The sequence below is a fragment of the Vigna umbellata genome, chromosome 9 (genome assembly GCF_029865625.1).
Source record: "Vigna umbellata cultivar VRB3 chromosome 9, Vumbellata_1.0, whole genome shotgun sequence".
NCBI classification, from domain to species: Eukaryota; Viridiplantae; Streptophyta; class Magnoliopsida; order Fabales; family Fabaceae; genus Vigna; species Vigna umbellata.
The window spans coordinates 22,290,385-22,317,714 of record NC_142173.1 but is presented as its reverse complement, the minus strand read 5'-3'; the positions used below and the strand labels follow the sequence as shown (position 1 = coordinate 22,317,714).

General features: G+C 34.2%; 3 protein-coding genes across 4 annotated transcripts; all 3 read left to right on the top strand.

Moving 5' to 3' along the window:
• The first annotated feature begins 213 nt into the window (after positions 1 to 213).
• Positions 214 to 4,266, top strand: LOC148192932 (putative E3 ubiquitin-protein ligase LIN-1). Of its 2 annotated transcripts, none has more exons than XM_088098311.1 (7): positions 214 to 1,378; positions 1,486 to 1,624; positions 1,715 to 2,679; positions 2,791 to 2,938; positions 3,151 to 3,405; positions 3,526 to 3,835; positions 4,003 to 4,266. In XM_088098311.1, the coding sequence occupies exons 1-7, from the start codon at positions 288 to 290 to the stop codon at positions 4,152 to 4,154; spliced, it is 3,060 nt and encodes a 1,019-aa protein (XP_087954437.1). In that variant the 5' UTR covers positions 214 to 287; the 3' UTR covers positions 4,155 to 4,266. The 2 variants fall into 2 exon arrangements, with proteins under 2 accessions (XP_087954437.1, XP_087954436.1); XM_088098310.1 differs by having other exon boundaries at positions 4,000 to 4,266.
• Positions 4,267 to 9,412: 5,146 nt separating this feature from the next.
• On the top strand, positions 9,413 to 9,982 carry LOC124844392 (uncharacterized). Its single transcript, XM_088099318.1, has one exon. The coding sequence runs from the start codon at positions 9,413 to 9,415 to the stop codon at positions 9,980 to 9,982; it is 570 nt and encodes a 189-aa protein (XP_087955444.1).
• A 13,889-nt stretch (positions 9,983 to 23,871) lies between these two features.
• On the top strand, positions 23,872 to 27,330 carry LOC124830113 (protein argonaute 2-like). The gene is made up of 3 exons (XM_047303747.2): positions 23,872 to 24,347; positions 24,450 to 25,605; positions 25,740 to 27,330. The coding sequence occupies exons 1-3, from the start codon at positions 23,900 to 23,902 to the stop codon at positions 27,160 to 27,162; spliced, it is 3,027 nt and encodes a 1,008-aa protein (XP_047159703.2). The 5' UTR covers positions 23,872 to 23,899; the 3' UTR covers positions 27,163 to 27,330.

The following is a 27,330-nucleotide window of genomic DNA, read 5'->3' as shown; positions in this document are numbered from 1 at the left end:
TTAACTATGAAGAATATATATAATTGATTAAGTATTATAAAAATAAATTTTTAAATATAAATAAATTTGTCTTTCCTTTGAACTAATTTCTATTATTTTCTACTCTCTATTTTCTTCCCTTTTTTTACTTCTTTTTTTTTTCTTTCTTTTTTAACACGGGCGGTTTCTCTCTTCTGAAGAAACAGTTGATTTGTGTATTCGTTGGCTCTGAATTCTAAGAAAGTGGTTTTACTGAAAGCTCAAATTTTTCTTTCTTTCTTTCTTTCTTTCTCCCATTGCCATTGGAGATGACTTCCCTGAGAGAGCTTCTCACAGAAGAAGGCTTCTATCAAACAACTTCAAACCTCAACCCTTTGAAGCCAAAATTCAAATTCTCACCACAAACACCAGAGATAATAATAAACTCACTCCCTCTACACATATGCAACGATCGAAAAAGCCTTGATTGTTCCAACAACAACTTGGACAACTCCACCATACGAACTGGGTCTTGGTCTTTTCAATCCAACTCTCAAAGGGTTGGTTCAGTTTCTGAAATTTGGAAGAATTCCAAGTCATTGCTATCATCGGGTTCCAGAACCGTGGGACCTCCCATGAATGAAGTAGCCACCAGAGCAGTGGTTTCTATCCTCAGTGGCTACATTGGAAGATTTTTGAAAGATGATCATTTCAGGAAAATAGTGAGAGACAAGTGCAGTTCCTATTTGATCAGAAGGAGAAACGGTTCTGGGTCAGAAGATGAGGTTCTGGTGAACTTGAAACTAGCCATGGAGAATATTTACAAGTTGGTGCAGGATCAAGGGACAAGGAAAGAGATAAAGATGGAAAGCTTAAGGAACTCCATTGAGCTTTTGACCATAGTTTCTTCATTGAACAGTAAAAGTAAAACATCAAAGGAAGCTGGTTCAACTTGTGGAATACCCAATTCCCATATCTCTGCTTGTGCTCAGCTCTACTTGGCAATAGTTTACAAGCTTCAGAAGAACAACAGGATTTGTGCTAGGCACCTTCTGCAAGTGTTTTCTGATTCTCCATTTTTGGCTAGGACTTACTTGCTTCCTGACCTTTGGGAGCACGTCTTCCTTCCTCATCTTCTCCATCTTAAAATTTGGTATGCTGAGGAACTCGATGCACTTTCGGCTTCGAGTGAATGTCAGGATGCGAAGGATAATACAATGAGGACTTTGAGTAAAGTGTATGGGAAAAAAGTGGATACGGGAACTGCTTTGTTTGCTTTGTATTACAAGCAGTGGCTTAAAGTTGGGGCAAACGAGCCTCCTCTTCCTGTTGTTCCATTGCCATCAAGACCAAGTCGAGGATCATCAAGAAAAATGTCTTCAGATTCTTTTGTTTTGAGTTCTTCAACCAACAAAAACTTGTAAGTAACGTGGATATTTTGCATTCTCTGGTTCATTCATTCTAGTTATGTTTTCACAAGAAACAAATAAGGTAAATGGTAATTTGTGTTTTGGTTGCTTGCAATAGATACAAGGAAGTATTTGGCCCCAAACTAGAACTGAAATCTACCGCCCTGGCTGATCAAAATGGATTGCTGACAATCAAATGTGGCTCAGGGAATGATGAAAATTTGTATGGAGATGACTACAACCGCAGTTCACTTCAGGTAAGTTTCAGTATCTTCATTGAATGACAGATTTAAAATATAGAATGCATTTGAAACATATAATGGCCTTTTATTTCTCACCTTTGGCAGAAACAAGACTCTATATTCCTTGGAAAATCTTCAAGGTCAATTGACAATAGTTATGCTGAACTAAAGCCAGGGTCACAGAGATTGGACTATTTCCAATGCTTTTCTTGTAGGAGTATGCAAGCAGAAAGCTTGACGAATAGCAACTACACATCCTGCAATGGTTCATTTAGAAACGAAGCAACCTCTCTTTCAAGCGAATTTGTTCGAGCTATTACAACTATATGTTCATCAGATGTTCTCAGTGAATGCGAATTTGCAATTCGTGTGATTGCCAAAGCCTGGTTGAACTCTCATGTTGACCCTCTAATTGAAGAAGCAGTGTCACAATCTAGTGTAGTTGAGGCTATCCTGGAGATACTGTTTGCCTCAAGTATAGATGAAATTCTAGAATTGGCTATATCAGTTTTAGCAGAACTAGTACGGAGGAATGATGCAATTAGACAAATTATATTGAGCTGGGATCCACAACTAGATATCTTTGTGAGACTTTTAAGAAGGACTGGCCTGTTCCTAAAAGCTGCCGTTCTGCTTTATCTGTTAAAGCCACAGGCAAAACAGATGTTATCACCAGAATGGGTGTCTCTTGTACTTCGAGTGTTAGAATTTGGAGACAAAGTTCTAACCCTCTTCACGGTTCAATGCTGCCCTCAAGAGGCTGCAATTTACTTTATGGACCAACTTCTTACTGGTTTTGATGAAGATAAGAATTTAGAGAATGCTAGGCAGGTTGTTTCTCTTGGGGGATTGACCTTTCTTATGAAAAGAATTGAAGAAGGAGAGATTCACCAGAGAAACAAAGCTGCTTTGATTGTTTATAGTTGCATTCATGCTGAAGGAAGCTGCCGGAGTTTTCTATCTGACAATATAAAGAAGAGCTCTTTACTAGAACTCATTATTCTCGACAATAGTAAAAGTTGCAGTGGATGTGCCTTTGCTGTGCTAGCTGAGTTGCTCTATCTTGAAAGGCACTTTTTCCCTACCTAACTTTTTTGATGATATCTTTTTATTCTTCTTCTCTTTGTTTCCTTACTAAATTTTACCAGAAAGTGCTGACATGAGTCTCTTGAAATCGTCAGAACCACCAAGATTTTAAATTTCTTAAGGGGACTTAAAGATGGATGGGGTGGCCTAAACACAATGCACATTCTGTTCATCTATCTTCAGAGAGCTCCACCTGAACAACGGCCTCTGGTTGCAGCAGTATTATTGATGCTTGAAATTATGGTAATTCTTTCAGCCTACTAATCCTTGTATGGAAACATTAACAATATTGTTCGGAGAAAAACATTTCGGTGAATAATTTTCCAAGCTGTTCTATAACCAATTGTTTTGTTTCCAAAATCAAGCTCTTAGACTGTTTAACCGTCCATTAGTCCGTAATATATCAAGTTTAGTTTGTTGAAGAGTTCACCAATGGAAAAGCAGTTGTTTTGCAGGAAGATCCTTTCAAAGAGAGCTTTTATAGAGCAGAAGCAATTGAGGCAATTATGGTTGCTTTAGATTGTCGAGTGTGTAATGATATAATACAAGAACAATCAGCAAGAGCTTTACTCTTGTTAGCAGGACACTTTACTTATACAGGAGAATCATTAATGGAGAGAACTTTTCTACACCAAGCTGGCTTTCAAGAAAAGTGCATGGAAGGTTCCTCATATGGCAAGGAAATTGTTGTTTATGATTCAGCTCACAAGGTAGTTATTGGATTATAATTATGCAATTGTAAAGTTTCATATCCCTAGTTCTATAAACACGAATCGCTTTTAGTATCACTTGCAATTCAAGATATTGATTGGTTGCATGTTGCTGATTAGAACGAAGAGGACGATGAAGCTGAAACATGGCGAAGAAAAGCAGCCTGTGTCTTGTTCCAAAGTGGAAACCAGAATTTACTAAAGGCACTTTCAGATTCTTCAATCAATGGAGTCCCAAGTTTAGCACGAGCTAGCCTTGTAACAATTTCTTGGATGAGTAGCTACCTTCACTTAGTTGATGACAGAAAGTTCCCACCAATGGCATTCTCAATCCTCACGCCACTGCTACTAAAATCCTTGAATTATGATAAAGATGTTGGGGCAAGGGTGTTGGCTTCATATTCATTACTATGCCTTGTAAAAATTTCAGGTATGAACTATGAAACCTTGAACTATGAAGGGACCAGTTGCTTCAGTTTTGCTCTCAAACTTTTAGATTTGACACAAGAAAAAGTAATGGGATTTTAATCAGAATTTTGTATCCTTGTTTAACTCTTCTCTTTTGATATGTCCTTTCTTTTGGCAAACTCGTAGCAGGATGTGTCTCTTTCCTGGCATCACTGGATAAAGATTCAATCAAACATCTTGAGAATCTCTCTCTTGTTACGTGGACTGCCAATGAGCTAATTGCAATCATCTCCAAAAGCAGCTTGCAGTACAAAACAATGAAAAGCAAAGCTCATTGTTGAACTCTTCCGTGTGTTTATTTGTTCATTCTCTTTCGAACACGCGTGATTGTAACCTCCACCAGCCTTGAATTTGCATAGCTGATTAGTTTGAGTGGCAATGTTTCTAGCAAAAGTCTACTAGTTTCATTTTATGATAGCTTATGATCTCACAACCTGAAAAGCTTGTTCAGCCAAAGAAAGAAAAAACTAACACGGGAAAACAGTAAAATAGTGTTGCGTGCTAAATCATATCCAACACAAGAAGTTACCCATTGATCATGGTATTATCTTTTGGTTCCTAGATTACAAAAAGAGTTCTTATGTCAATGTCTTTCTACCATCACCCCACAAAAGGAAAAGGAAAGAGGACAAAAAAGAGATGAGAAAAAGGGGGGCACTTTATTAAGCATTTTGCATGGATAACAAACTTATATCTCTTGCGTGCGTGGTTGTGCATGTGCACCTTCATGCTGGAGGCTGTGACAGACTAAAGTAACCCCCCACCCTCTCTAAGGAAAAAGGAATCTCTTGGCAAAAAACTATTCTCATTCGGGAATAGAAGACAAACATGTGGATGTGAATGTGATCACTCGTTAGGAACTTCACGAGGGCAGATAACTGTTTTTCTAAGCTCATAGTAACTTCAAAATTAAACCCATGCCATACACACATAACCACGCAAGTATTAAACTTGGATCAGTAGTCAGGCTGGTCAAGAAATTCATATTCTTTTCTTTCTTCAGTGTCCTTTTTCGAGACAATACTAATACAAAAAAAAGAAGACTTTTTAACTATTTTATTTTGGACCTTTTAGGTATAATACAAGTCCGCTTACATAATTTTACATCAGTTCCTCTAAATGATTGATATAAATTTACCTTAGACCTTATAAAGAATCGATGTCAATTTATGTCGATTTTTTAAGAAAATCGACGTAAAAAATTTCGTATCCAATAAAAAAAATTATGAAATGAATATCTCTGAACTTTACGGTTTGCATGTTAAACAAAAACAATTCATCAAGTTGAGGAAAATTTATGAAATAAAGAAATCAAATTTAATACAAAAATTAGATTATTCCTAAAGAAGAATTTGAGTTGTATAGGTTTAAGGACATTGAGACAGACGTTATTCCTTCACATGAGTACCTTTGAATCTATACAACTTAATCTTCTCTTGTTTTTACACTACCTAACATGAAACCTGTAACATAGAATATATTTTTGTTCGTCACTCCTCTCCAAGGTTACTAAAAACTCGGAGTTGAAAGTCTTATATTGAAAAAAAAAATGAAAAAGTTGAATGATATATAAAAATAAGTACCCACAAACCTTAAGCGTATAGGTTTTTTCAACTCATACCTCAAATAGTTAATTTTCTTAATTTATTCAAGTAAAAAAATTTCAACAATTATTTCAAAATTGACAATTGAAATGTTTTTTTAAGTGTATTTATCTATTTTTATGTAATATAACATTTTCCCTTAGAGATAAACTAACTTTAATTTTAAGAATATGGTAAGAAACCATACTCAATAAAATAAACTATGCAAAGTTGAATGGTGTATAAAGGATTGACACTACTCTTTACTAAAAACTTTAAAATAATGAAGTAATAGATATTTTATTTTTACACGGTGTGCTCTACTTTTTCATTTGTATCTAATGTGAGATTTAGACTAACATTTGAATTTTCAACAATATCAAGTGTTTTTTTTTAAACCGTATTTGTCTATTTTTATGTAATATAACATTTACTCGTACATAAACTCACTTTAGTTTTAAGAATAAGAAAATATGGTAAGAAAGCATAGTGAAGAAAGTATGCAAAGCTGAATAAGTTTTTGGGACACTTAGATTCCAACTGTTAGTTACTTTCAGGCCAAAAACAAACATGCATCGCTGGAACAGAGGTGAAGTCCTACGTCATCTATACATTGATGTTTTGGCTCTCTGCATATGGCCTTTGGTACGATTTATAAATCTTGGCATCTAACGTAATGCTAATTTCCCACACGTATAAAGACAAACCAAGTTTCTTCAAACGCTTTCTTTCTGTATAGCCGGTTGATATAAACTACTTTCCCCCCATTGAGTGAATAATCCATATTACAGCAACAAAATCAGTGTCAGTATTTTTATGATGACATTTGTCTTCTTTCAATATGCTAACATGGTTCTGTAACAAAAGAAATGTGTTAGAAATAAATTTTTTGTCATTATTTACATTTGTCTTGAAAATTAAAAAATTTTATACGAATCACATTTTACTATGTAATTCTCCTACGACTATATAGTGTAGGCATTAACAAATCATGAATCATTCTGTGAGATATTTAATATCGCATGACTAAGAAGATTCACCAATGAACACAACGAGTTTTGTCCTTGAAATCTTCCCCCAGTGGCAAGAATAGTTTATTTTGGTACATTTATTCCTTCTCATCTTTAAGCAATGAATTAAGCAGGAAATGACAGGGTTTTTGATTGGGCAAACTCCATGATGTAGCCATGTGCTTGCAGTGGGTGGCCACAAGTGTATCTTCCATTGTCTTTACCTGCATTAGAGAACCCCATCTCCAAGAAAACAATGAAAACAGCCGTATACATAGCAAAAAGAGTAAGACAAGAATCCAAACTCGAATTTTGCATGAAATTATATGACCAATCATCATCGTTTTTCAATGTGCATGGTCCCCATTCTTCACTCTGTTCACATGCCACTCTCAGTTCTTGGTTCCAGTAGTGTCTCATTTGAATAATAGTGACGAACCAAACACTATTCAAAGTTCAAACCCTCTCTTTGCACCAGAAAGTAAAGGGTACGAGAAATGAGGACTGGAATGTACCACATAACATTTCATCCGGTTAAGGGAAAACTTGAAAACCATTAATCTAAAATATGTAGGTTCAAATGTAATGTAAGATTCCATTAGAATAGCATAATCCAAATAACTGTTGCAACGTTGTACGGAAATGCCTTGTAAACAAATGATATTGAGCATAAATCCAAAAACTGACCTCTACTTGATTCCTCACTTCGACCTTTTTTCTTTGACAGAGAGAAGAAAGAAAACTTATGTAGCCTCCATTATTTAGCGGTGAAAATCTTTTTCATCGTGCGTTTGATTTATTCAAATTTGATTTTAGAAACAATAAATAATTCTCTCTTTCATGTATTTTTAAGATACCATAGATTAATAATCATTACATTCGAATTATTCAAAATTTAGGGGTTCCATCAAGATTTTACTATTAATCTAACTCTAAACCAGAGCTATAGGTTTTACATTAATGAAAGATATAATAACACTTTGGCAACATAGAAGGATGAGAGAAGAGGCAAAGGGTAGTTTCGGGAAATCAAGAAAGAAAGACAAAATAATAAACTAAAATCATTGAAGCCGTTGATTTAAAATAACAACAATCGAATGATGTAATAGGGTTTAAGGTTTCTCTAGCTATGTCTCTACCCAGAACACTTTGCTAAGACTTTTTCTTTACTTGCGTAAGAATTTTAAAAAACGCAAACTTTATATTCAATATCATGTATCAATTAAATCTTTGTTGAATGATTAACAAAGCATCCAAAACTGAACAAAAATTAATGTGTTTATAAGCCATGGTTCAGCTAATCAAACTTTATTTTAACATTGTAGAAATCCGGTGACTCTCACTTAACAGACACCTAAAAAATTATAATTATTTGACCCATTCACTCCGTTTTTTAAACGAGTTGCCTGATACTAGACCAACTTTCGTCTGATTTAAAAAGAAAATTAAATTTTATATATATATATATATATATATATATATATATATATATATATATATATATATATATATATATATATATGGGTTTGTTAACACGTGCATGTTTTTCAGTTGGTACATTTTAGCAATGGAGTTTTAGTTGACAAAAATACCCTTATATACATATATAATATCAATTCTAAGTTTTAAGGTTAAGGGTATTTTAATAATTTTCATTCTCAAAAAAAAAAAACCCTCAAACTCTTCATCTCTCATTCTTCTCAACCCTTTCTCTTTCATCTCTCACACTCCAACCTTTTCTCTGTCATCCTTACTGTAGTCCCAATTGAAAAAAATCAGAAACACTTGCCGTTAAACAATTTGCCTTTGTAAAGAGTTGAGTCATTGACATATTCACCTTTAGGCAAAGGTTCATTCAAAATCTCTTCAATTTCACCATCTTCACTACTAATTTCATCATTTGTATATGTTGAATCATCATCTCTAAAAAAACCCTCCAGGACAATTACCAATTCCTTCAGATGTCATTATGCTTGTGAAAATTAGATAAAATTATATACGACAAAAATTATAAAATGAAAACTCATTATAAAATTATTTTTTTGTAAGAAATTGTTTAACAAAGAATATTTCTGATTTTTTTCCAGGCCAATTACTAATTCCTTTCATGTCATTATGCTTGTGAAAATTAGATAAATTTAGATAAGACAAAAATTATAAAATGAAAACTCATTATAAAATCATTTTTTGTAAGAAATTGTTTAAGAGCGAGTATTTCTGATTTTTTTCAGGTCAATTACCAATTCCTTTATGCTTGTGAAAATTGGATAAAAAATTATAAAATGAAAACTCATTATAAAATCATTTTTTGTAAGATTGTTTAACAGCAAGTGATTCTGATTTTTTTCGGTTGGGGCTACCATAGGATGACACAGAAAATGTTAGAGTGAGAGAGATGAAAGAGAAAGGGTTGAGAGGGATAAGGGAGGTGAACAAGGATTTGGGAGTTTTTTTTTTTTTTTAGTTTTGAGATATGAAAATTATTAAAATACCCTTAACCTTAAAACTTGGAATCCATGTTATATAAGAGTAATTTTGTCTACTAAAACTCGATACACATTACTAAAATGTACCAACTAAAAAACAGGCGTACGCGTTGTTGGGATTTTGTGACTCAAACAACATTTGATTGAAGGAGTCAAAGCAGTTAAATAAAAATATATTTTTATCTTATTTTTAGGAAGATTTTATGCATTATTTAATTAATTAGATTTTATGCATTATTTAATTAATTAATTTAGGAGATATTTTTCCAAAGTTGATTACAAATGATGTACTATAAATATTTACTGTTTATGCTCAATAAAATGATCAGTTTCCCTTTTATTCTTTTGCCTCTTATACGGTAAAACCACAACAATTGGTATCAAGAGCAAAAAGGATCTTATGGGATCTGTGATATAACCCATAAACACCTACAACCACAAAATAACCACCACACATAAGATGGAATCTCAAACATCCTTTACTACCGTTTCTATACCTATATTTGATGGACAAAACTATCAAATGTGGGCTGTCAAAATGGAAGCATATCTAGATGCTAACGATGTGTGGGAAGCGGTAGAAGAAGACTACGAAGTGTCTCCCTTGCTAGATATTCCTACGGTTGCTCAAATGAAAAATCACAAAGAAAGGAGGCTTCGAAAATCCAAAGCCAAATCAATTTTGTTCACAACCGTATCTCTAGTCATTTTCAACAGAATAATGACGTTGAAAACGACATATGAAATCTGGAAGTTTTTGGAGGAGTATGAAGGCAGTGAGAGAATCAAAGGAATGCTAGCTTTGAATCTGGTTCGAGAACTTGAGATGCAAAGGATGAAAGATTCGGAGACAATCAAAGATTATGCAGACAAGCTTCTCGGCATTGCAAACAAAATACGTCTTCTTGGTACTGATATTCCTGATTCTAGAATTGTTCAAAAAATACTTGTAACAATTCCAGAAAGATATGAAGCCACATTGACTTCCTTGGAGAACTCACAAGATCTTTCTACTATTACCTTGGCATAACTTTTGACTGCACTTCAGGCTTCAGAACAAAGAAGACTCATGAGAGAAGAAGGTCATATTAAAGGGGCTTTGCTAGCTAAATTTATGAAAAACAAGGGTAAGTCTTTCAACCACAAAAATGATAGCAAATCCTTTCATGTTTTTCCATCATGTCCTTTTTGTAAGAAAAACAATCATCCAGAGACGAAATGTTGGTGGAGGCCAGATGTGAAATGCCATAAATGTGGACAATTAGGGCATGTGGAGAAAATCTGCAAGTCATCAAAGATACAAGAGAATGTACAAGCTGTTGTTGAAGAGGGTGAAGAAGAAGATCTTTTGGTTGTTTCTTGCTTTGCCACTACAATCAATAGAAAGTTGGCTAATTGATAGTGGTTGCACGAACCACATGACTTACAATAAAGAATTATTCAAAGATCTTGATGCAACCTATAACACAACTGTCAGAATTGGAAACGGAGCAAAAATAGCAGTGAAGGACAAAGGAACCATCGCGGTCAAAGGTTGCACAGGTTTGAAATTAATTACTAATGTTCTATACGTTCCTGAAATTGATCAAAACTTGTTGAGTGTTGGCCAACTTCTAGAGAAAGGTTATAAAGTTCTATTTAAAGATAAAACCTGCATGATTAAAGATTCAGATAATAAAGAATTATTCAGAGTTCGAATGAAAGGCAAGAGCTTTGCTTTGAATTTGATTGATGAAGAGCAATTTGTTATGCACAAGGTTGAAGACAATATGCAGGTACAAGGGCTTCCTAAAATAGAAGAGAAATCACCCGTATGCGCAACTTTGCAATATGAAAAACAAACAAGGTTGTTTTTTCAAAAAGACAAATCTTGGAGAGCAACAAACAAACTGCAGGATGTCAAAGAACCTAAAAGAACACCATCTTTGAATGACAAGAAAGTAGAGCTAGTAGGTGTTAAAGTTGGTGAAAGTCAAATTAAACCAGAAAAATTAGAGGAAGAAAAGCATCCTAAGACAACTCTTCCCAAAGTAGAAGCTGAAAATGCGGAAAAGCCAAAAGATCAACTACAAATAGATGAGAAATTTGTAAAAGATTGTAAAGACGTGAAGACTAAGTAAGAAATTGTGATCGGGACTTCCAAAAGTGAAAAAAACTTTAGATGATACGGTTAAGGACCAAAAAAAACTTAGTATATGCTGACTTTGAGTTAAGGAGGAGATTGTTGGGATTTTGTGACTCAAACAACATTTGATTGAAGGAGTCAAAGCAGTTAAATAAAAATATATTTTTATCTTATTTTTAGGAAGATTTTATGCATTATTTAATTAATTAGATTTTATGCATTATTTAATTAATTAATTTAGGAGATATTTTTCCAAAGTTGATTACAAATGATGTACTATAAATATTTACTGTTTATGCTCAATAAAATGATCAATTTCCCTTTTATTCTTTTGCCTCTTATACGGTAAAACCACAATACGCGTTAGCAAACCATATATATATATATATATATATATATATATATATATACACACACTAAATTGAGACTTTATTACGTGGGACTACCAACATGTAACAAAAAAAAAAGATTAAGAAATTAAAAAAAAAACACAAACGAACATGTGACACTTCTTTAACATCATTTATATAGCATTAACCTGATCTGCAAAATGAAAATTCACCTGCAACCTGCCCTTTACCTACGAGGATATCCGTTTCAAAAAATCCACAGATATTTAAAACGCACAATACTCGCGGATATCCGTAAATATTAAAAAATATGTATTTTATACATTTTAAAAATAATATTTAAATAAAATTACAAAAAATATATAAAATTTAATATAAATAAAAAAAAATATAAATTAAAATTTAATTTTAATTAAATTTAATATAATAAAATATAAATTTATTTTAATTTAAATAAAATAAAATATGAATAGTGTTTAAAAAAATTTCGCAAATATGTCTAATGAATTCACGAAAGGTAGATGATTTAAATAAAATGTTTAGATGCTAGTTTTTATAAAGAACATATATGGGAAACGTTTCAAAGATCAAAGAAATACAACACAAATTTTATACTGGTTCGCTCAATCTAAGATATGTCTAGTTCTCTTACAAGAACTTTTAAGGGGTTTCACTAATATTTAAGAATATTACACAAGTTTTACGTCTTCAGGTTTACAATGAGTATTATTAACACCACTCCTAGTTTACCTATTTAACACAACTAGTCTGAGTTTAACCACTCCTGCTATCAAACCTAGACAAAATTGTTTAAATCAACTAAGCTAAACACCAAGTATTTTAATTCTCTTCAGAATGTATAACATAATGAGTGTTATGAGCAAATACGTATTGGTAACTCTCAAAGAGAGAATAAAAAAAGTACAATGAAATCTAAGATTTTGTAGAGGTTCTTTCTCTTAAAAAATAGCTTTAGACACTATAAAGTAACAATAAGCTTGTATGAGCATTCAAGAGTTCACTATTGTATCATTCTTGTCTTCTCTTCATGCACCTGTCTATTTATAACTTTCTTTGAAAAATGTCCGTTAGACACAGAAGTTGACTTCATGTAGAGCTAGTAGCCTTTTTAGGTAGGAAGTCAGACTCAAGTCTACATAACAGAAGTACACTGCTTTGTCATAGATTTTATCAAAACATAGCTTATACTATGAGTCAGAGGAGAAGGCTTCAAGGGAAACATTCCATAATATACTTCATATCTCTCATCGTCTTTATCTTATGTGTAGTGATTTTGATCAAGTCTTTATACTTTTGTGATCTGCACAAATATCAAGAACATGGTATATAAGTATCAAAACACTTTATCGTACATGCATTACATGTTCAAAATATTTTATCATTTGTTAACTCATTAATAAATGCATTATTTAGCAAAACATTCAACATATAATAATCAAATAGTGTGAAAGATTATATGCTTTATATTCAAAAAGTTGTTTGTGATTTATAACATTTAGCAAGTTTTCTTAGACGATACATTTTTTAAGACGCTTGCTTGATTAACATTGTCTGAGTAAAACATATTTTTAAGCTTTAGAGAGACGCTTATTTTCGTAAGATATTGTTTGTAAAACGTTGTCCATTTAGACAATATAAGTTTGAAAGCGTTATTCTATAATTCATTAGATAATTCTTTATAAAAGACATTTCCTTTCTTTAGACACATTTTACAAAACTTTTTCTTTCACACAATATAATTTAGAAAAAACATTATTGTAAGCTTGTTTATGTCTAGAAATGATGTACCAAAATTTATTTCTCTTAAACACTTTTTAAAGCAACATTATTTTCAACATGATATTTCGTTTAATGTTGTTTATTTAACTTCAAAACTTGAGTTGCTAGTGTTGGAAATCCAAGTGTGAGTCCAAGTCCCACATTGGATAGAAATGAGAAAGTAGAGCAGTATATAAAGGTGAAAGAGTGGTGTCGATTCCTTATATAATTGGTTCAGATGTTATTGGTGTTTGTGTAACTCACATAAAACCTCCTCCTTGATAGACCCAATAGCTAGACGGTCTAGTCTTTAGACGATCTTGTCTTAATAACAATTGTAGTCTCACTTATAGATGTTAAGCGTTCTTGAACAACATCCCTAGTTTTCCATTTTTTGAACCCAACACTTTGAACATAGACACTTAATGGCAAGACCATTAACAAAATTCAAAAAAAGTTCAACCCATTTGCATATTCAGTGTTGTTTCGAGGTTTAGAAATCCACAATTCATTTATTAGCATGACCACAAAACAAACACAAAAAGAAAAAAAAAATATTTAGCAAGGGGATTATACAAAGAAAACCTTTATGGCATAAATAATGGTGAAGGACAATGCTGGCACTTTTGAAACACCTAACCACACGTTTAAGCCAATTTTGCCTTCCTTGGGTGCTAATACATAATATAAGTGTGCAATTATTAAAACAAATATAAAATGTTGAATATGAGTGGAAGTTTCATGTTAACTAAGTTAAACAACTACAAAATTAAAAATCACAATTGGAAACCACATTTGACAGCTTGACAACTCTGGTGTAGACATGAAGATTTTCTTAATGCTATTGTTGTATGCTATGCAATTTATGGAAAAATAATGAACTAAACTAATTGATAATAATGAGAATGAATGGAAAATACTTTTTAATTATGCAAAGAATGCACAAAACCTAAAACCTCACCTTGAACCTAAGGTTGCCAGGTTAGTAGCATGTAGGGGTGGGCAAAGTATACTGCAATGCACTATATTATAAAAATTTGTAGTTAACTACAAAATAGTTTGTCTGAACTGAACTAAAAAATAGTTCAGGCGAACTGAACTGAACTGGTATTAAGTTCACTTATAGTACATTATAGTTCAGTAAACTAATTTTTAGTTTACTTATAAAGCAGTGCAGTAAACTAGTTCCACTTTCTTTCAAAACTAAAAAATACTGTTGCAGTTTATAAATGTTTGTCCCACGGGACTTGGAAGCTTCTCACAGCTTTTGAAAAAACAAAGAACTTATAAGAACTAAATTGAAAAGGTAGAGTTATTGAATACACAATTCAAAAGTAAAATCGATTACTCTGATATTTAAACATGTATGTCAAGATTTTACTTTAGCTGTGTCATATGATACAACTCTATTTGCTGTCAGATCACTCTTGTTTCCAACTAAAAGTTGTAAACATTATCACTGGCATAGCAATCAATTTCACTAAGCCACTGCTTCACATTTTTGAAGCTATCTTCATCTGTCACGTCATAAATAATCCGTGAAAGGAACCAGTTAGAGAAGAGTGCAACAAAAGGCAATTCAGGGATACAGTTAGATTAACAGTAATAAAAAAAACCAGCAAGACTCTTTATGAGTCATTTGGCAGAAGCTGATTAAATAAAAAAACAAAGGGTGAAGCTTCCTTAGAAGTTTTTTAGAAAAGGTGATTCTCTCAGTTATATATATATATATATATATATATATATATATATATATATATATATATATATATATATATATATATATATATATATATATATATATATATATATATATATATATATATATATATATATATGAATGACACTGTCAAAAGACAACAAGTGTCATACATAGTTAGTTTGGTCCCGCAAAACAAACCACACACACTCTTGTGTTTTTTCTATCATCCGTTTGTCATTTGCCAGATTCAACTTGCCACAGAAAACATCTTTTTTTCTTTCTCTCTTCTTATAATATTCAAATTATTCTCTGGCATAATAATATCTACAAGTACATTATAGAAAAATAGAAATTCTAAATACAACAAAAAAATTCAACAAATTCAGTCAGAACTTAGGAAAATGATAGGAAAAATTTGGAGAAGGAACCGATCATACCAAGAAACTTAAACAACTATTTGGTTCTCCATACTCATCTATTCTCTCAAATCAAACTAATCTAATTGGGCTAACTATAAACTGAGAATTTGACAAGCTAAGAAGTCACCAAGAGCTTTGAAGAGATACCAGAATGCAAACCAAAATTCAACTTCTTTCATACTACACTCAGTTCTTGAAAGGAAAAAGGTAAGGAAAATATCTCTAAACAAGGTGACAGTATTGGAACAAATTCAGATCCAGTACTTGTTATGGAAGGGAACTCTGTCATGGAACAATTTCTCCTTTTTTTCTCTTTTACTTTATAATTACAAAAATATAACTTTTGAATTACCATATTAAATTATCAAAATATATTTTTCTTATTTTTGTAATAAGTGCTTTTGCATTTGCTAGTTTAAGAATGTCACATGCTAACATTTATATCTACAAGTGTTACAAAGATGCTGGAGTAAGATATTATTTATGCAGGATCCAAAAATCATATGGGCCAAAGTTTGCTCTTTATATAATTTAAACTTTGTCCTTATAATGATACATATATATCTAGTATTATCCATTTGCCCTTACGAACATACAAAGCAACACATACTCGTTCAGATTATCAGAACTACAATCCTTATACATCCAATCTTAACCAAGTTGATTGTCTATTGTCATAGGTAAATGATTCAGTTAATCATTAGAACCTTTAAACTTTACACCTTGGTATTCACTTACCTAAACTTACTTTCAGCATGTTTCATAACTAAAACAAACCAATTTAACATGAAATGCTAAGGTCCAATAGTATTTAAGAATTAACAAATTTCATACAATGCATTACACACGGTCAATATCAACACCAAGGAAAACATTCAAATAAAACCTAAAACAGAAAATTCTAGAAGCACATGGAATCACTTTCTCATGGGCATATAAACAAACATCTAAAGATCATAAGTTTGAGAAAACCTAACCCAATGTAAATGATGAGTCAACGAGAAAAAGATATCAAAAGTGGAAGCAAGAATGGAAAGCTTGAAGGCTTGTCGAGCAGGGAAAGGAACACCCATCTTGAATCTAAAAAAGGGAGGACGCTCCTCCCACGAGAAGAAAAAAATTAGTAAAGATAAAGATTATGAATTAGTTAATAACAGGAGAGAGACCTGGAGGAGTCATTGACGCTGGAGCGAAAAGAGAGTCGATGAGGAAATCGAGGGAGATGGGAGGAAGGATGGGCGACCGCAGAATGGGCGAGGGCAGGATGGGCGGTGGCACGAAGGAAGAGGGCAGCGGACCTTGGCAAAAGCTGCGAGGTGTAGTGATAGAAAAAGAGATTCTGATGGAGAAAGGATAAAAAAAACTCATGTGTTAACTTGTTAACTGGTTAACTGTCTTAAGTTTCAGTTAATTGCCTTAAGTTTAAGTTCTTTTAACCTGAACTATGAAATAATTGAATTAGATTTTAGTAAAAACAGTTCAATTTTTTTAAGTATAAAATAATACAGTTAACTGTAGTTTAAGTTCACTTTGATGAACTATGCCCACCCCGTAGTAGCATGACAACACCAACTTTGAACTCTAGAATTAGCTTACACGTACTAAAAGGGCCTAACTATTATGCTAATGATGCAAACATGATTTATGCAATTGAAATTTAAACTAGCTAATTGATCTAAAATGTTAGCAAAACTAAAAGTCCTCAATTAGGTAAATTGATAAAACAAAACTAGAAATAGATGCTTAATATGCCAAGACTGAAATAAAATTCAGAGAATGAAGGCAACTAAACCAACAAGTCTAAATGATGCTAGTCAATTAAAAGGATACTAGAAAATAGAATATGAATGCAAAACCAAAAATCAATCATTACTTAAAACCTGAACAATGTAATTGAACTAGCATGATCTCAATTTTAACAACAAAAAGTAAAATAAAGCAAAATTGAACATATAAGAATTAAGGTACATACAAAACACAACTCAGAATGTTCTTTCTGAACTAAAACATGATTTTAATTGGTGAACTCAATATTAACTTTGCTCAAGAAGATATGTTGTTAAGTAAGGCCCACTTTGGGGTGTTAGGATTCTAAAACAGAACCTTGATTACACAGAGTTTACAAGTTCAGTTCACCCAATCAAAATCGAGAATCATAATTCTAAAATAGCAATCCAAGAATAAAAAACATAAATAAAGCAATTATAACAGCTTGAATGTAAACCAAAAACTAGTAAACTTGTGCAGGATAAGCAAAATGCAATGCATGTGAATTAAAAGAAGGCCTAGATCATTAACATGGTCGGAAACAAAAATATGTAGAGAGAACTCAATTAGGAACCCAAAAAGAATAATATTCAAATTTATTAAATCATGGCAGTTCAAAAATGAAACTCTAGTGTTTTCTAATATGTTTAGCTTCAAAAAACATATTTAATAATTATTTAATGACAAAAAACAGTCTGAGAATGCCCCAAATAGAATAATGAAACTCTAGTGAAGATTATTGCAATTTAAGTCACTGCTTTAGTTGATTTCTTTTACTGATTTTTGTTTTATCCTTAGTAATTTATTTTATTTCATTCAGTTTCTTGCATTTTTATCTTGCTAATTCCTTTATTTTCTAGCTAGTTTATGTTTTTCACAATTTTACTTCCTTGCTATATTACTTTAATGCACCTTCATCTTCAACATTCTCATTTTGTTATTGAAAAGCAAGTTAAGATTTCAAGTATTAAAATTTCTAAATTATATGAGGCTTTCTAGAATCTATTTATTTGGAGAAATGCACGAGTTATTAATTTATATTCATATGAAAAGACAATACAGTGAAATGTATTCATAATGATAATTCAAGATATAAATAGACTTTGTATTGATCATTGAATTTTAATTCCAATAATATAATTTAGATTGAAAGAGGATGTATTTGCTAGTCTCATTAAAAGATCCACAAATGGAGTTTATTTAATTCATTAAAAATATTTGAAGATTCATCAAACTAAATTTTCTAAAAACAATAATACAAAGTTTCTCAAAGACTCGAACACTTAATTTGTAAAGGGGTCAAGACACCGGCGATACCGGTTCTAATAACTACCATTTTCATCATATACACCATATCTAAAAAACCTAGTTGTGCCATATGCTGGAAAAAAAAAACCTAGTTCTGCACATGTCTGAGAAGTAAGAACAAGAAAATTACCTGGGTTCTTTAAAGTAGTGTCGTTGCACTAGCACAAAAATCGCGTACAACGTCGAATATTTTGGGTTTTTAACGTCGAATTCGCGAATGATGACATATCAAGAGACGTTAAATTGATGTCGAATTTAAAAAATTAGACATTAAATTAACGTCAAATTTTGTCAATATACCACGTTAATAATTTTTTTTGTTTTTTTTAATTAATTGTGATTATTTTTTACAACTCTACAAGACCTGAAAAGCAAAAAAATAACAAATTTTAGTTTTTAGTATTTTATAAAATAAGAATTATGAACGTGTAGTGTAGTATCAATAATAAACAACAATAACCAACAACAAACACGTTCAATCAAACAACAACAAACAAGTTCAACCAAACAACAACAACAAACAATTTTAACAAAAAAACAACAAACAAGTTTAACAAATAAGTTCTTCAAAACGAAAACGAAAACTAACCTTCAAAAGATGGATTCGTCGAAATAAAGAGTGGGAGAGAAAGCAGAATTCACCTATGAAGGATAAGAGCACGAAAATAATAGGTCAAAATAAACGAAAATGCATTTGTATCAAATGAAAGAAAGTTTACATGTGATGGTCGTCAAACTTCGTTCGAGAAAAGTTTGAGAAGAGAAGAGGGTCTCACACGCTAAGATAAAGTGAATGAACTTTCAATCTTCCGCTCAAATTTTTATTGAATTCACTAACCTTTAACGTTGGGGCATTTGACGTTATATATCCTCTTAGTCGAATTACAATTCTAAACGACGTTTAATAATTATATTTATTTACAAAAATGTCATCGGTCGTTTTTAACGTTGGCTATTCAATGGTTGGACGTTGAACGCGTGACATTATACGCTATTTTTATACTAGTGTTGAAAGGGGTTTGAAGACATTATGAACATCACAGATACGATAGCAAAATCACAAAAGCAACAACTATGACTCAAAATGTGGAACAAAGCTAATTGGTCTACCTTACAGGAGTGGTATTTAAACGCTTTAGGAAAAATCACTAGTGTAGAAAAGGTCTTTTACGTCATTGTTTAGACGTCCGATCTCTGAATATCCAACGTAAAAAATAATCGGTGACATTTTTGTAATTAGAACAAGTATTTAGATGTCGGCTATGGAGGGGCCCCAACGTCTAAATACTCATATACGTCAGCTACCTCCAAATGGACGCCAAAAAGATATGAAAAAGTAAAAAAAACATTCATCTTTTATTCCTATTTGGATGTCGGGGTGCAGGGGGACTGACGTCTATAATCTATTTAGACGTCGGCCACCCATATCAGACGCCTAAAGGGTCAGCTCGGAATCCAAAAAGTCACTTTTTGACGCCATTTATACGTTTGATCACGCCAATCTAACGTTTATAGGCTATTTAAACGTTGGCCCCCCTTCCCCAGACGCCAAATGGTTTGCGAAAATTGACTTTTCCTTTGTCATTAGGCGTCTATCGGTCAGCCCCGACATTTGAATAGGGCTTAGACGTCGGCCACCCCCATCCTAATGCCTAAAGTGTGCGCAAAAATTAATTTTTAAATGCTTTAAACGTCGGCTAGGTAGGGAAGTAGACGTTTAAAGCCATTTAGATGTCGGGGATGAGGGTGGCCGACATCTAAATGACTGCTATTACTAAACCCCCGCGCGAGGTAGCAATTACGCGCACTCATTGTTCATCGTCTTCCTCGCGTTTTCTCTCCACGAGCTACGTTTTTCAGGTTCGTGTTCTCACTTTTGCACTGTTTAAAATTAATTTTACTCCGATTACATTACTCTTTGATGAATTATCTTTCATTTAAATCGATTAAAATGCGTTTTCGTTGGGTTTTGGCGCAGTTTTGCTCGTGTCCTTGGGCGGCGTTCTTGGGTGACGATTTCTTGCGTTGGCTCTCCTCCATTTCCCTCCACTATGTTTTTAATCTGTTAACAAAGTTAGCATTCTTGTTTAAAAGTTTTTGTCAATGCATATTATTGGCTTTTGGGTATGCATGTTATTAGCTTTTGGATATGCATGTTATTGGCTTTTGGATATTCATGTTATTGGCTTTTGGATTTGCATGTTGTTGGATTTTGGATATATGCATGTTATTGGCTTTTGTGTCTCACTGGCAACTGATGGTCATCATTCCCAAACAATGTAAAATTATATGGTTTTGTCCGTTGCACAGGAAGATGAAAATTGACTTGAGAAACATGCTTCAGGGTAAGTGTTTATCTTTTTATGTTTCAAATTCATGTTGACCTTCAATTTTTATGATAAATATAGTTATATTAATATTACATTGTGTTTTCAATGTAAATAGAGTTATGGGTAAATACCCAGTTCAGCTAGTTCAAATCCTGTATCCAAAGGTTGTAAGTCATTTATAGTTCTAATTCATTTTCTATGTTATTAAATGATCTAAATGCTTGACTATTTAGTTTGTCATTTTAGTATAACAAGCAGTTAGATTCATGGAAATGTGGCTACTATGTCATGTCTTGGACTAAGATATCATTCGAGCTGCCATTACAGATGACTGGAATGAGGTAATGATGCTTACCTTCAATACATTACAAATCAAATTCATCTTTAAACATATATGAAAACATAATGAACTTTCTTCATTTTGCAGTGCTTCAAGAGTACATCTCCTATACTAGAGGACGCAATTAAGTAGATAAGACAGGAGTGGACAACTTATCTTCTGCAAAGATGGACCTAGGAAGACTTCTATTTGTTGTTGAACATTAATTACATTTAGTTTAAGTTTAGCTTTTGATAGTTTAGGTTTTGGATTGTTTTTTAGGTTATTTAGAACTTTGTTTAGTTGAAACACACACACACACAAACACACACACACACACACACACACACACACACACACACACACACACACACATATATATATATATATATATATATATATATATATATATATATATATATATTATAGTATACTATTCTGGGATAATTTTCTGTTTTTCAGGTGTGGTTTTATTGCAAATATAAATTATTTTTTTTAGAAAAAAACACCTAGTAGACGTATGTTATGGTACTGTTCGACGTCTACAAATGTTTGTTAGTGCACATGCAGTCGTCCAATGGATTACAATGGCTAACCACGTTTCAGGGGTTTAGACGTCGGCTACTACTAGGGATGACAATGGGTCGGGTCGGGTACGGATAGTGTCTACTTGTACCCGACCTGCCGAATAAAACTGTACATGCTACCTGACCCGCTACCCACTGAATATCTGCATAAATAAAATCCGCGAATTTTTTTAAACCCGTAGATACCCGTTTTCAACCCACGAATATTTTAAAAAATTTATTTTATAAGTCGGGGAAAGCAAAATAGAAAAAGAATTGTGAGGACTAAAAAACAATATAGAAAATAAAATAAATATATACAAGAAGTATCAATTGATTCTAAAATCCTCATAAGAAAAACCCTAGTGCCGCCCTCTGCACTACACTTGAGAAATCACCGATGGGGAAGAAGCGAAAGGTAGCACCCAAATCTTTTGCATCCGCTGAACCTCCACTCAAGCATCACCAACCTCCGCATGATGGCGTGCCAGCTGGCGTCCATTGGCCTCGTCAGTAGCATCCAGAGTCACAGGCAATGCCTTCCTCAGCGCCGACGCTATCATCGTCAGTTTCGGAGTACATGCAGAGGAAGATCTACGTGACTAACGACGATGCAGAACTCGATCCGCAGAAGCTTTCGACGTTCTTTCCACGGTTCGGGGAAATTGAGGAGGGGCCTTTGGGGCTGGATAAGGTAACAGGGAAAGAGAAAGAGGCAAAAAATGAAAGAGACAAAGATGAAAAAGGCACATATGAAAGAGGCACATATGAAACCTATGAGGAGGGGCCTTTGGGCCTTTGGAGGTTGTTGCACAGATGAAAGAGGCAAAAAATAAAACCTAATTTAAATCTAAGGTATAAAAGTAATTTCAATTTTTTAACGGCTAACGGGTATCCGCGGGTCGAATAGTATAATACTCGCACCGACCCGTTTATAAGTGGGTATGAAAATACTCACTTCTCACAACCCGTGGATAGTAAATATCCATGGGTATCAACTATCCGTTGTGAATATCTGCAGATATCCGCGGTCGCGAATTGTTTTGCCATCCCTAGCTGCTACCAATCAGACGTCTATATAGACGTCTGATCTATAGTGTCTGACGCCTATATAGACATTTGATCTGTAGTATCCGATGTCTATATAGACGTCTGACTGTATTGTCCGACGTCCCATTTACATCATTCATAAAGACGTCAGAGCGAGATCAAACATAAAAAGTCCAAAAAAACAAACATTAAAAGTTTTTTCTAGTGAATATAACACATGAAAAGTGACATCTTAATATATGGATTTATTCATATCTCCAACATGATCTTTGCTTTTTTTTTTTAAAAAAAGTACCATTGAAGGGTATTATTTTATTTCCAAAAGACTAATTTGATTATTTCCTACTTAAAAGTATCATGAGAAAAAAAAATATTTGCTTTAAAGACTCAAGTTCACATAGTTGTATGTCTCCCTTATATTGATATGTGGGAGATAATGTCTACTAACATATGGAAATGGAAATGTCGTATTCCTCTAGTCTCAACTTAAAAACCACCCTGCTTAAAACCAACATTACGTAAACACAAAACATAGCCGTAAATATAGAAACATGGAATGACACATGAATGCGAAGGCATGTATCCCCATGAACTTTATCCCTTACTCTCCCAAACTCTATTCCAAAAAAATAAGAAAACAGTTAGTCTTAATATCTTTTTATATATATACAACTTGAATCCTTCAATCAAGACTCTCTCAAAATATTTTCTTAAAATAATTTTATTTTATCATGTAATAACTATCATACACTTTTGGAATCACCTGTGTTCTTTAACAAGTCGATAATTCAAAATATTAGAAATATTTATTAATTTTAAGTACTTGATAGAATAAATAAGAAAGTAATACTCTAAACATGCAAGTGGATTTGATGATTTACACAACTAAAGAGTTAATTTAAACCATTGACCAACAATTGAATTTCATCTTATTCCACATCAAGGGTATCGAGATATCAGTCAAAATAAACTAAAACGGGAGAATAGAGTTTGTTTGACCAATGACGACAAAGGGTATATCAGACAAACCTCTTTAACTCCGCCTCCTTCTCTCACCTTTTTACTATATCGTACAAACTTCCCTTTGATATGTCCGCTATCAAACTTAAGGCCAGTTTCGTAATTTCGTTTACCTTTCTATAAATACCCCTTGCAGTTACTGCGTTCGTTAGCGTTTTACTTCATTTGACTTTGTTCAGTCAGTTTTTTCGCTCCCGATTTCTCCAATTCCAATGGAAAGAGGCAGAGGCAGTCACGGTGGCCGTAGCAGTTACCGCGGCCGTGGCAGTTACCACGGTCGTGACAGTTACCACGGTCGTGACAGTTACCACGGTCGTGACAGTTACCATGGTCGTGACAGTGGCAGTTATGGTATCGGTGAGGGCAATGCTGGGCACTACACTTCTGATGGTCGATACGGCAATACTGGTCGTAGCAGTTACGGCGGACGTGACAGTTACGGTGGCCGTAGAGGAAGGTTCTACCAACGTCCCCAGTTAAGTGGTGGCAATGAACACAGGTCTCCTTCCCAACCACAGCCAAAAGAACAGTGGCAACGGAAGTTAAATCCTTCTTCTTCTTCCCGTGGGGAATCTTCAGAACCACATGCTTCTCAACCTCGACCTGAAACTGAAACTGAAACTGGAATTGAAACTGACAAACTGACAATTCAAAATCCAGGTATTGAGCGCGCCTTTCTTGCTATATTTATAGCTTAAAAAATGCATCAATCTTTATTATAATGATAGTAAGAATTCAATTTATATTTTCAATTTGTTACAGACGTCGGATCTTTGAGGATATCAGAGGAAAAAGTAGAGAGCATCAGACCAATGCGTAGGCCTGACAAAGGGGGAAAAATGGCAGCTAAGAGAAACACCCTTGAGGTGAATTATTTCCTTGTTCAGTTTGATGAAAAGAGAGTAATATTCCACTACAATGTGGATGTGAAGGCCAAGGCTCCATCCATGAACAACCGGCCTCAGAAGATTTCCAAGTTTCTTCTGTCGTCGATTCGGGATAAGCTGTTTTCCGATCAGGCGTTCCCGACTTCGGCGTACGACGGCGACAAGAGCATATTCAGCTCGGAGCGCTTGAAGGAAGGAACCTTCGATGTGGAGGTGGTGAAAGGTGGGGAAGCAAGAATGCTTTGGTATTCGGTCACTCTTACACTTGTGAAGGACCTTGAACTCCGCAAGTTGAGAGATTACTTGAGTGGAAAGGTTCTTGGAACTCCTGCAGATGTTTTACAGGGCTTGAATTTGGTGGCGAAGGAGAATCCCAGTAAGCAGTGTGATACGGTTGGGTGCTGCTTCTTCCCCAAGGATCATCCCATAAGTCCGGAAGACTCTAAAGGGATAATTGCAACTGGAGGGTTTCAGCAGAGTCTTAAAACCAGTTCTCAGGGCTTGTCCTTGTGCGTCGACTTTTCCGTTCTGTCGTATTTTGGGGAGGAGAAACCGGTGTTGAAGTTTCTGCACGAACAGATTGAGAATTTCGATTTGAGGATGTTTCCCAAGTTCAAGAAAAAAGTTGAGGATTTACTTGTCGGGTTGAAAGTTAATGTAACCCACCGGAAGACGAAGCAGAAATACACTATCACAAAGTTGACACCCATGGTTACGAGCAAGATCAGATTCCCTGTTTTGGACAGTGAGGGGCGGAATCCAGCAGGGGAATGTAGTCTGATTGATTACTTTTGCAGGAAGCATAAGGTGGAGATTCAACACACGGAAATTCCTGCCTTGGATTTTGGAGGCAACAAGATGAATTATGTTCCAATGGAGTTGTGCGTCTTGATCAAGGATCAAAGATGCCCCAAAGAGAACTTACTGAATACAGATGCTGGCAATGTGTTGAGAAGAATGTCACTGGCTACTGCAGGAGAAAGGCGAAGAAAAATATGCACTATAGTGGAATCAGAGGAAGGACCGTGTGGGTAAGTGAATTTGAACCTGGTTAGTAATTGTTGCAATGAATTTAGCATTTGCAAAAATTGCAAATCATTTGTGTTGACAGTTTCTTTTCCTGAATTTGTTGGAAACAAAGGCCTGACAGAATCTGTTTTGACAGAGGTGGTGTTATGGAGAGTTTTGGCATGCGTGTGGACACTTCCATGACAAAAGTGACAGGACGCGTAATTCAGCCCCCGGAATTGAAGATAGCTAATCGAAAGGGTGGGATTATTAGTATGACACTGGAAGTGGGGAAACCTCAGTGGAGTCTGAAGGGAGGGTCAATGGTGGAAGGCAAGCCGTTAAAGTGTTGGGGCATTATTTATTTTTCTGATTCCAAGTGCCAATTTAAAAGCGAACAGTTCATTAACAATCTTCGTAAGAAGTGCGGATTACTCGGCATTAGAATGGAGAAGCCAGCTTGTTCTCAAGAATTTCCTATGTCGACTCTTCGCAAATACGAGTCGCTGTGTGAGTTACTTCAAAACATTGATCACCAGGTTCAAAAGGAACGTGAACAACGGCTGCAGATTCTTCTTTGTGTGATGGCCGATAAAGATTCAGGTTACAAGAGCCTAAAGTTGATCGCCGAGACCAAGGTTGGGGTGGTGACACAATGCTGCTTACGTTGTCACGCTAGTGATTCGAAGGATCACTTCCTTACAAATCTTGCCCTCAAGATGAATGCCAAAATTGGAGGAAGTAATGTAGAGCTCATGAATAAGCTACCAAACTTTGACGGCGAAGGTCATGTTATGTTCATAGGAGCTGATGTTAATCATCCACCTTCCAGGGACACCAACAGTCCATCAATTGCTGCTGTAGTCGCCACTGTTAATTGGCCTGCTGCAAATCGCTATGCTGCACGTGTTTGTGCTCAAGGTCACCGGGTTGAAAAAATTTTGAATTTTGGAAGAAGTTGCCTTGAACTAGTTTCTTATTACAATAAGCTGAACAACGTGTGGCCAGAAAAAATTGTTATCTTTCGAGATGGCGTGAGCGAAAGTCAATTTAACATGGTTCTGACGGAAGAGCTGCAAGATTTGAAATCAGTGTTTGGTGACTCAAATCACTCGCCAACCATCACTCTTATTGTTGCACAAAAGCGACATCAAACTCGATTTTTTGTGAAGGGTAAAAGTTTCAATGTGCTACCCGGAACAGTTATAGACACAGAGGTGGTACATCCTTATGAATTTGACTTCTACCTTTTTAGTCACAAAGGGATATCGGGTACAAGCAAGCCCACTCATTATCATGTGTTATGGGATGAACACAAATTTACATCTGATGATTTGCAGAAACTTATATACGAAATGTGCTTTACCTTTGCAAAGTGCACTGGACCAGTATCTTTGGTTCCTCCAGTGTACTATGCTGATCTAGCTGCATACAGAGGCCGGGTATACTATGAAGCAATGAATGAAGTCAAATCTGATCGCTCTGCCACTACTGGATCTTCTTCCTCAGTTTCTGCTTTAAATGATGAAGGCTGTTACAAGTTGCACCCTGACGTCGAAAACCTTATGTTCTTCATTTGAATGCCTTCCATTTGCTCTTTCCATATGGACAAACCGCTTCAAATAGGTTAGTTTGTGCGTGAATCTAACGGCTCAATTCAAACTATCATGTTCTCTGTTTGTTACACTACTTGTAATTGTGTCATGTTTGTCTTGTTTTACTCTAAAACACACTTATACAATAAAAAA